Below are 10,821 nucleotides of genomic sequence, written 5' to 3'. Positions count from 1 at the left end.
AAAGGGCAATCACAAGCTCCTAAATGTGCCACTGGACTGTCTCTTATTAATCTGCACACAACAATCATCTTATGATTCATAAACGGTTATAAAGAAATGACAGCTGGATAGACTTGATCGGGGAAAGATGACTTATTCAGTACCTATTTACAGATGGGTCAACTGGAATACGGAAAGATGACTTATTCAGTACCTATTTACAGCTGATTAGACTGGAATACGGAAAGAAGACTTATTCAGTACCTATTTACAGCTGGATAGACTGGAATGGGGGGAAAGATGACTTATTCAGTATTATTCAGTACCTATTTACAGCTGGATAGACTGGAATGGGGGAGAGATGACTTATTCAGTACCTATTTACAGCTGGATAGACTGGAATGGGGTAAAGATGACTTAATCAGTACCTATTTACAGCTGGATAGACTGGAATGGGGGAGAGGTGACTTATTTAGTACCTATTTACAGCTGGGTCGACTGGAATGGGGGAGAGGTGACTTATTTAGTACCTATTTACAGCTGGATAGACTGGAATGGGGGAGAGGTGACTTATTTAGTACCTATTTACAGCTGGATAGACTGGAATGGGGAAAAGAGGACTTATTCAGTACCTATTTACAGCTAGATAGACTGGAATGGGGGAAAGATGACTTATTCAGTACCTATTTACAGCTAGATAGACTGGAATGGGGGCAAGATGACTTATTCAGTACCTATTTACAGCTGGATAGACTGGAATGGGGGAGAGATGACTTATTCAGTACCTATTTACAGTTGAATAGGCTGGAATGGGGGAGAGATGACTTATTCAGTACCTATTTACAGCTAAATAGACTGGAATGGGGGAAAGATGACTTATTCAGTACCTATTTACAGCTGGATAGACTGGAATGGGGGAGAGATGACTTATTCAGTACCTATTTACAGTTGGATAGACTGGAATGGGGGAAAGATGACTTATTCAGTACCTATTAACAGCTGATTAGGCTGGAATGGGGGAGAGATGACTTATTCAGTACCTATTTACAGCTGATTAGGTTGGAATGGGGGAGAGATGACTTATTCAGTACCTATATACAGTTGGGTCAACTGGAATACCAGTACTAATTTTCTGCTGGGCAGGTTGGAATACGGAAAAATGACTTTTTCAGAACCTACTTACAGTTGGGTCAACTGGAATGGGGGAAAGATGACTTAATCAGTACTATCTACAGTTGAAGAGGCTGGAATGGGGGAAAGATGACTTAATCAGTACTATCTACAGTTGGGTAGACAGGAAGGCAGAAAGATGACTTATTCAGAACCTATTTACAGTTGGGTAGGGAAGAAAGATGACTTATTCCGTACCTATCTGCAGTTGGGTAGACTGGAAGGCAGAAAGATGACTAATTCAAGTTTTGACAAAACAAAACAACAATAACAAGGCTTGCTATATACATTTTATTTTCAATTCATTTCATATGCAAATAATTGAGCTTTTATAGAGCTTAATGACGAAATTTCTCATTGTACATTGCATTGGATTGGACAAACTGCGTCAATCCGTAAGTCAAAGTCCATAAGGCAACTTAATGAATGAGACAGAGATGAAATGAGTTCAACAGCTATTCTGGATCGAGCCCGACAAATCTGGAACTTCTCATTCCTCGGATGAGATATCGACGTGTAGGGGCAGTCATAAATGTAATTTTTTATTCTCTATTGCTCTATTTTTGAATCGCTAGTTTTTGAGAATTTCACCATAACAAAAAACAAATTTGGCATAACTTTTGGTTTCTATATAAAGCTGAATCATTAATGGGTCCATCAGACCCTACCGGATATTCTACTAAGTCCCTGTGCCCCACAATACAGGCTATTCCCTTTTTCATACAATTACTCCCATGTGCCTTTGCAAACAATCCAGATGTGAACTTATTCGTGAGGAGAGCATCTGCTGTAGCTCTACTTAGACCTGAACATATCGAAGATTATTGGTTCAATGCCCCTGAAGCCGCTAACATGGAAGATCCCTCAATTGCAAAATTTGCTGACTATGTGACCGAACAGTAGGTGGAAGGAGAAGTTATACATATGTGGAACCATTTTCACACTGTAGGTCCGCGAACCACGAATCATGTTGAGGGGTGGCATGCTAGAATGAACAAGATGACCACCAACCATCCTAACATCTTCAGATTCATCACCCTGATAAAAGCCAAGCAAGCAATGACCGAAGTGACCATCAGTCAGCTCCAGTCTGGTGGTTAGAAACGCCCCAAGAAGAGACAGTATAAAGGGAAATCAAATCTTTCTTAGATTAATGGCCACTAGATTTGGGATAATTACTACCTCATTGGGGTATAATTTAATGTCTCATTAGTCCGTACCAGTAGTGAACAAAATAAAATTGATATTGAGAAATAAGAGTCAAGTTGATTTCAAAGTAGAAAATTCTTTAAATACTTTACTAGGCTTTGATAAAAAAAAAACATACACCCAATCCACTTTAGCACCACACAAGGCTAATCGAGAATGATATCGATGTCATTAATATTCAATGTAATTTGATAAACGGTGGATTTTTCAACAAATACAAACGTCAGATTATTTACAGTATTCCAACATTCACTGTACTGATTGGATATAGAATTATAGATAAACCATTTCAAACGACATAATTTACCACTTAATTCCTTTATGATTAAAGATATAAATCTGGAAATCAAAGATGGTAAAAATAGGTTTATAGATTCTGGTGATGAGGTAATTGTAATTCAACTTCATTTAAAACAAAAGAACTAAATTTATTCTGATGGATCATCATTAGATACATTTGTAAAATAATCAAAATCATCAAATACATAATCGTCATCCAAGCACATCTCCCTCCCAGAGTTGTAAGGATACATTTTTCCTTCATCATCTGGTGCTTTTCTCTTCATTAAATTCAAATAACTTCTAAATTTTTTAGTTTGTTTTTCATTAGGAATAACTATTCCATCAGTAAAACTCTTTCCCCATGGTTTATCAAATTCATTCGTCACATCATGTCCGCTAGCTAATTGAACATAATCGTCCATCTCAATCTCATAGTTAGAGTATCCCTTAAACGTTTTCTTTTCGTTCAAAACACCATCAGAAGTCAAAATGATATTATATTTAACTTTTGATGCTAAATACATACCAAAAATAATTCCACCATCTCCGTAGTCATTCTTTCCTTTGCAATAATCAGTTCAGATACCAACCCAGCTTTATTTAATTTATCCCAATTTTTAGAAGAAATGTATAAACTATCAGTATCTGTATAGTATATTTCCGGTTTATAAAATCCATCTATTACATGAATAAAATTGTTAATTATTCTTTTACTGTGAGATAATATAAACGCACCTAAATGATTGGGTGTTAATCTTGTAGAATCCTTTTGGGGAACAAACTCTTTTTCTTCGTCATTAATCTCAACTATCATTTAGTTTGTCATACTTCTTGACGTGATTGTCGTTATTAAGGCGGAAGGTTTCTTCATTCCATAAATGCAATGAGGTATTTCTATCCCTCTGAATAGATTTACCGTATAAGGAATTACCTAACAACTTCATGCAGTTACTAGCAACCACATCCCCTTTCTTTTTGTATTTATTCCTTAATTCCTTCAAAATTAAAATGTATTCTCTATATGGAGGAGTTTTAAAATTTTCTTCATAGACTATTCCATCTAATATCCTGAGTATATTACCACCGGCTTTAACTACTTCTTGAATGTCAACCGATGTTAAAACGTCTGAACAGAAGCCATTTCTAAACCTGATTTTAGTGCCAGTTTCCTACTTACCTATTCTGTTCGTAAAAGTTATTTTATCTTTAGCAGGTATTGGTTGAAAGAACATGTTAGTAGGATATTCAAACCAGACTTTTAAAATAACTGTTCTAGGTCTGAATTTCTCTTCATTAAATAGCTTAACAAATATAAGGTATAAATGCTCCAGCACTTTGAGCTTTTATGATATTCACCTTCTGTCATAGCAGAGGCATACATACAGCCCATTAGCGTCAAATGCCATCAGTTTAGAATAGTCCAGCTCTTTGAGTTTAGCGTGAAAATCTGTTTTATCTTTTGTACTTGTGTTGTATTCTTTGAATAAATCTATTATTCCTTCAGTGTCACTTTCTAAATACTCCTTTAATATGGCGCAAATCTCATTCATTTTGTCCGTTTCAAATGTTTTCCTGTTAGCAGAAACTCTCACTCCTTTAATGGATTGTCTGATGAAATATCTTATAAAAGGATGAGTGTGTGAATAAACTGTATCAATGTTTTCTTTTTCAGTGCATTCTGGAACCTTTATAGTTGTTTCATACCATTTTTTTTCAACCATCTCTATATCGTAATGATACAAATAATACCAACAATTTAAAGATAGCACCGGAGCTGTTAGATTATTTGAAACGTTTAGGAAGACAGTTTCTTTCATTGCTTGATTGTATTTGATCAAACAGACTCTAAGACAGAGAGTATCTCTTTTAGCATATGGCTCCCATTCATGTCTTAAAGGTTCACAGTTGTCCTTGGTGTATTTAGCAATGTCTACATCCATTATTTTTCTTAAATTCATCGGTAGATTAGATGAATTACCCCATGCAGACAAACTAGTGCTTTGATGTTGAAATGAACAAGTGATACAGGTTTTGTAAATATTTATTTTTATCAGATATTTTTATCTCTCCTTTCACTCTTTTTTCATCTATTACTAGTGGACATTGTGTAAGTTTTTTGACGCTTTTAAATGCAATCCTGTTATCAAAACCACTGCCTTTATGGGAAATTAAGGTTAGTCTTTTTTTATCTACTTGTTCTAAACGACGCAACATCTGATCGAAACAATCTGTTCCTACAAATATGTCTACTATATTAGTCGTGAGTTTGTTGTAAAACCTTTCCGGAATGGGATCAATTGGCTTTAAATCTGGGAATACTCTTTTAGTTAGTTCTAGTTTTTTCCTTAGTTTTTCCAAATTGACTAAAGAACAGCAATAAGGAAATGCTTTATTAGCCCCCTCTTCACAATCTGTTTCACAATCCCAAGCAAATAAACACCCATCATGGGGTTGTGACATCACATTTAGTTTTAACTGAGCAAAACATAATACTGCATCATCATCTCTGCAGGTTCTCCACACATTTTCATTATAGTTTTCTTCTATTTCTTTAATACCCAAAGCTTTATTATTTCTTCTTATCAAACAGAAATGTTCTTTGTGTAAGTAAAAAACCCAATCTAAGTCTATGTATACATAATATCTTGGTTGAAAATGACTGTCTTTAGGGTTATAGATTTGAAAATTGGTATTAAATCGATCGCTGAATAGCTTAATTCTTCCAACTGTCATCACTCCTTTTCTTTTTTCTTTTTAAAACTGTTGATAAATTTTTCAAATTCTTTTGTTTCTTTAAATTCCTTTATTAAGTCTTTATTCATGAAGTGATTTACACACTTTATAAAACAATAACCATCGCTTGGTATGTAACAATTTTCGCCTTTGTATTCATTTATCTTTTTAAGTTGATTTCCACCTCTGCCAGTTTTAGATCTTTTTACTATTCTGAAATAATTTTTGCGGAAAATAATCTCTCCTGTAAAATACCAATCAGAGGCGTCAGGTGTATCATGCGCCTTTGAATAAGCAGCTTGGAAAGATTGGGCATTGAAACCAGATACTGTCGTGTCGTGTTTATATTCCCCCTCTTCATATATTCGTCTATTTCAATTTGACCTTTAATTTTAAAATCATTAAATAGAATAGTTATTCTCATGATTAATTCTGAATAAAGCATATTTGTGGTTGATATTTTAATTTCATTCTCCTCATTTTTAAACTCCTTATCCATATTATTAACTATATAAAGGATTCTTCATCTTCTTTGTCAAATTTACGCGAAAATAAATTAGGTATTGAATTGAATATCAATGAAAAAAGTCTTTTGGATAGTCCTTTGTCTAAATTTCCAATTTTATCCATTCTTTTCTTTAAGTTTTTATTTTTAAATATTTATTTTATCTTTATATTTACAGATGATATTTCTACATCAAATGTATCTAAAATTTCAATGAATTCTTCTAATTCTTCAATGGTTATGTTCTTATCTTCTCTTGATCTTTCAAAAAATATAAATAATTCATTAAGATATGTATTTAAAATTTCTGTTTTCTTTTTATAATTAGATTTCTGTTTTGATGTAAAACAATTATTGGAAGCATTAATCCGCCATTACGGCTGTTGCCACTGTTATCCCTACTGTTAGAATTGTGCTTAATGTTTTGAAAACAGAATCAATTCTACTCCATGTTTTTCTGCATTTGTTGAAGTGTTTTAGTTTTTCTTTTAGTTCATTTTGTTTTCCTATCATGTAGTTATGTCTGCTTTCTAGTTACATTTTTAAGGTAATTGAATTAAGTGAACTTCTGATAAACCAAAAGCTGGATAATTTTTTTGTCCATGGTATAAACTTTTACAGTTACTAACGACATTTGTTCTTTCGAATCATTAATCTTGTTTAGATGAACTGAAAATTTTGGTTTTTCAATAGAGATAGATATATTAACATATGCCTCATCATCTCTTATTGCTGGTATCAAAATTTTTGTTTTTGTTGACTTTTATGAATATCAATTGAGGTAAATATATCATTATTAACAAAATATTTTACGTATTCAAAGTCTGAAGTTCGTAAAAACTCATAACTGAATAGCTTTCCTCCTTCTTTTTGTGGTTCTGGAATTCTAATTAATATTCATTGATGGTGGAGTTTCCGTCTCCAATATCATATCAAAATTACTCAATCCAAGAAGATCTTTTCTTTATCTGGTGTGATTAACGTTCTAAACCTATCTATATTTTTTCCACTTGTTTTAATTTCATACAAGTGATTAAGCTTGCTGTTTTCGTCGTTAATTTCTAATTCTTTAGTTTCCACATTTGTGTACCATTGATAAACTGAAGAACTTTACGAGCGTTAAATTGATTACATGAATATCGTGAGTTTTGTCTGAAAAATATTGAATCAACTTTTACCTGCAAAGGAAAAGTAATTTAAATTTGAAGTTATCCTCGGAAAGTAAAAAGTGTTGTATGAATAATATCAACTACTCTATCAAAAAGACCTGGAGGGTTAATAATACCATCTCTAATGTAAGAAATGTAAAATATGTAAATCCATATTTTTTCAATTCATAATATTTTGATTTATCAATATTATCAGTAATAGAAGCATCTTTATAAGTTAAATTTCTAAAAGGAAGATTGAAATAATATGATTTATTTTCTTCCTTGAGATGCTTTTCTAATGCGGCTATATTTTTGTCCTGTTTTAAAACTTCATTATTAATAGTGGTAATCTGTTGTTGAGTAACACTATCATCAATATTTTGTATTTGTTGTTGAATAGAGGTTTTGTTGTTTAATAATCGTTAGTTCTTTTTGTAATTCACCGTTAAGTTTAGTTTCCAGAGCATTTAATTCCTGTTGAAATATATCTTCATTTTCATCTGGAATGTTATCTATTAATTGTTGAATGTCTAATTTTTGTTTTGTAATCTTATCCTCTAATTTAGATATTAATGAAATTAAATTTTGTTCACTACATCAACCAATTGTTTTTGAATAAAACTTATAAAACTTTCTACCTCTTGTTGTATTTTAGAGATTAGGGTGATTGAAGAGTAACCAGTTACTATTCAATATAAGGCACTGGCACAGGTTAGTTTAGTATCATTAATAAAATTTTTATTATTTAATTGACGTTTGAAGAATCTTTTCACATTACTTATTTCATATTCTAAATGGTTTTTATTTACTTCAATTGAATTTATTTGCTCCCGTCAATATTTCTTGTGAACAGCGTCATTATCATTTTTCGGAGATTTTAAATTAGTTGCTTTGAAATTATTCATATCTAAATCACCTTGAAGAGTGTCTCCGATTTGATCCACAAGGTAAGGTTTTGCTTTATTTATCCATGCTGTAGTGTTAGGTTTTTTAGTTTCTAAAGTTAAAGAACCTAATCCAAACTTTTGGTTAAGTTAAATTTATTATAATTTCTTCAAACTGTTTTCCTAAACTCAACTGATATAAAACCCAAAGTGAAAGCTAACTACAAAACTTTTGTCCTGTATATTTGAATTGGAAATGTTGAACATTTGATTGGTTTATTAGTCAATTTCACTATCTCTTCAGTGGGTTCTAATCCAAATGTTTTAATAGCTCATTAAAGTTCAATATTTCTATAGAAATTAAATCAAAATGCGCATCTTCAAAAGTTAAAATATGGAGCTGTGCCACTTTCTGAAAGTGGGAACATTGATTTTTAGTTATCTATAACATAATATAGCAAGGCATGGTTCTCAACCTTTTTCACCTTCACACCCCTGTAGTAATAAGAAATGGTAAGACAAATAAATAACACATAACATAATGCATGTAAATTATTTATTTACGATTCGGAATAGATATTAATTATACTCAATGTAGGGTGTTGGCTACATTACTCACAATCTTCATCGATTTTAGAGTAGTAGAAATTCAACCCAGTTGCTCCACGTGAAGTTTCTAGTTGTCTTTTATCAAACAGAGCGCACTCTGTAGGTGTAGAGACAACGGACAAACATCTGCGATTAAAGGCGCACAACTGTTGACACTTAGCCCTTGTTAGTGAACCTCCGATAACCATAATGACAGGAGATGTGTATAGTTTGCAGCGATACTCGAGGAAAGACCATGTCGTACACCTAGGATTGTTGTTACATGATGTCTCGCATGCAGTCCGTGAGTATTCTCTGGTTTTCACAATTGGAGCATACCCAGGTGGAAAGCCTTGACACCCGACTTCCTGGAACTGACAAGGACCTGCAAACAAGAAAATATACAAACAAACTATATTNTGATTCGTATTTGTGAAGCAGTTTTCTAACTAAGGCTTTGTCGTACCTTTAGTAACGTATCGACACGGGATCCGGCAGTGATTAAAGATCTCTCGACAGATGGAAATCGAAAAAGATCCGATGTCGCGTGACCTGGCAAAAAATCCTTCATTGCACGCTGCGTGGAGTTTGCTGTAGGCCTACTTAGTGAAACTAGTTGCAGAAATGTAGTACGTAAAACTTCATTTCATTTCTTACCTACACATGTTATATCCGTTTCCCATTCTCCACACGTATTACATATTATAGTTCCTTCTCCCCCTTGTTTAGTAAAAGGTCTTTTACACCTAAAATTATATTTAACTCCAATAACTCTTGACCCGATCGCAGAAGTCAGGTCACCATTTCTTATTACCGGGTTCAACGGACATTCAACTGAAAAAGAAACATCAAATATAAAGATGGCAAATGGTCACGATGGCAATTGGTCAAGATGGCAATTGGTCGAGATGGCAATTGGTCAAGATGGCAATTGGTCGAGATGGCAATTGGTCAAGATGGCAATTGGTCGAGATGGCAATTGGTCACGATGGCAATTGGTCAAGATGGCAATTGGTCAAGATGGCAATTGGTCGAGATGGCAATTGGTAAAGATGGCAAAGGTAAAGATGGCAATATGGGTCAAGATGGCAATTGGTCAAGATGACAATTGGACAAGATGGCAATATGGGTCAAGATGGCAAGATGACAATTGGTCATATCTGTAAAATCATCAATTATGATCTTTCAGTCATTGGGGCGCCCAGGTCAACTTAATACAGCAATTGAACAGATTATCCCAGATACCGCCGGCTGTGTTAGTAGTCGTTGAAATTTGTGCTGCTACTAGATTCTGGTCGATCTGACCCCGTAAGTTTACAATTTTCTCACCTGGTCTACATTCTGTGTCTTCATATTTCAAATTATCAGAATCACAACTCAGAATTTGTGTCATTCTGAACCCTTCACGACAAGTGATATTGACTGTTGTAAACAGTGTTGGAGAATTCGTGGTTATAATTGCATTGCTGATATTTGGCTCTGTCATGCAACCTGCAAACAATTTTGTGGAATTATTAGAAACATCATAAAGTGAAAGTAGATAGACAAAAAAAATCCTGTGTAATCGTTTCGAGGCAAAACCTGTTCCTTAAGAAAAATATTATCTACAATACAAGAACAAGAAATTTCCAGCATCAGGAAATAAAAAGATCAAAAATAATGACACTTGATGATCAATTTGTCATTGAAATCGAGAGAAAAATTCTCTAATGTGCAAAACTACGTTAAGACATACATACTTTTTAAACACATCTGTACTTTCCTAATGTTAAATTTAGGGCAGTGTGCAAAGTGACGTTAAAATAAGAATTATAAGATAACATACCTGGAGTCGTCCTCCTCGTCGTCGTTGGCCTTCCTACAATAACCAAGAAATTTATATTTAAGTTGCAAGAATTTTGATTATATACCAATGTTCTGTCGCGATTGTCTTATTGGACCGCCGTAGTAATCTACAGTTATCTCCCATTAGTTCATAATTTTAGCGGAAGCACCTTTACAAATCGGCGTGTTTACATTCTAAATTCCTTCTTTTCCCGTAGATAGATAGCTCTACCACGCTGTAAGTTTATAATTTTACTTACCTGTTTATTTTTATGCTATTAAATACGTTTAACTCTATATTTGATCGCTAGATATTGATTTAAGTTGCATTTTTATCCATTCCCTTTTTGAAGTTTTTAAAAGTACGGAACGCAATGGGGATCATTATTTTGCAAACGTAAATTCGTATTTCATTACATTATTTCATGTATCTTTCACTGTAAGATTGTATTAAGTGTATTTTCATTTTGTTCTTTTGTAGTTTTTACCGACTAAG

At 33.4% G+C, this 10,821-nt stretch overlaps 4 protein-coding genes across 4 annotated transcripts in view; 1 reads left to right on the top strand and 3 right to left on the bottom strand.

Moving 5' to 3' along the window:
* Positions 1-279: 279 nt before the first annotated feature.
* On the top strand, positions 280-975 carry LOTGIDRAFT_165115 (hypothetical protein; the record flags this gene model as incomplete). Its single annotated transcript, XM_009061633.1, has 1 exon — positions 280-975. One exon carries the CDS (start codon positions 280-282, stop codon positions 973-975), a length of 696 nt encoding a protein of 231 aa, XP_009059881.1.
* A 1,811-nt stretch (positions 976-2,786) lies between these two features.
* LOTGIDRAFT_165114 (hypothetical protein) lies at positions 2,787-3,872 on the bottom strand (the record flags this gene model as incomplete). The annotated part of the gene is made up of 3 exons (XM_009061632.1): positions 2,787-3,154; positions 3,572-3,766; positions 3,818-3,872. The coding sequence occupies 3 exons, from the start codon at positions 3,870-3,872 to the stop codon at positions 2,787-2,789; spliced, it is 618 nt and encodes a 205-aa protein (XP_009059880.1).
* Positions 3,873-4,632: 760 nt separating this feature from the next.
* LOTGIDRAFT_165113 (hypothetical protein) lies at positions 4,633-5,373 on the bottom strand (the record flags this gene model as incomplete). The annotated part of the gene is made up of 1 exon (XM_009061631.1): positions 4,633-5,373. One exon carries the CDS (start codon positions 5,371-5,373, stop codon positions 4,633-4,635), a length of 741 nt encoding a protein of 246 aa, XP_009059879.1.
* Positions 5,374-8,451: 3,078 nt separating this feature from the next.
* Positions 8,452-10,821, bottom strand: part of LOTGIDRAFT_234332 (hypothetical protein) — an 11,063-nt gene continuing 8,693 nt past the window's right edge. Inside the window, exons 7-10 of the mRNA XM_009061630.1 lie at positions 10,327-10,359; positions 9,831-9,992; positions 9,159-9,335; positions 8,452-8,886 (exon numbers count right to left, since the gene is read on the bottom strand). Coding sequence (XP_009059878.1) covers positions 8,525-8,886; positions 9,159-9,335; positions 9,831-9,992; positions 10,327-10,359 — 734 coding nt within the window. The 3' untranslated portion in view covers positions 8,452-8,524. The remainder of the gene's footprint in view (positions 8,887-9,158; positions 9,336-9,830; positions 9,993-10,326; positions 10,360-10,821) is intronic.

Source organism: Lottia gigantea (assembly GCF_000327385.1).
Source record: "Lottia gigantea unplaced genomic scaffold LOTGIsca_49, whole genome shotgun sequence".
Taxonomy (NCBI): Eukaryota; Metazoa; Mollusca; class Gastropoda; family Lottiidae; genus Lottia; species Lottia gigantea.
Note: the sequence above shows the minus strand (reverse complement) of the source record. Positions and strands in the feature narration are given on the sequence as shown.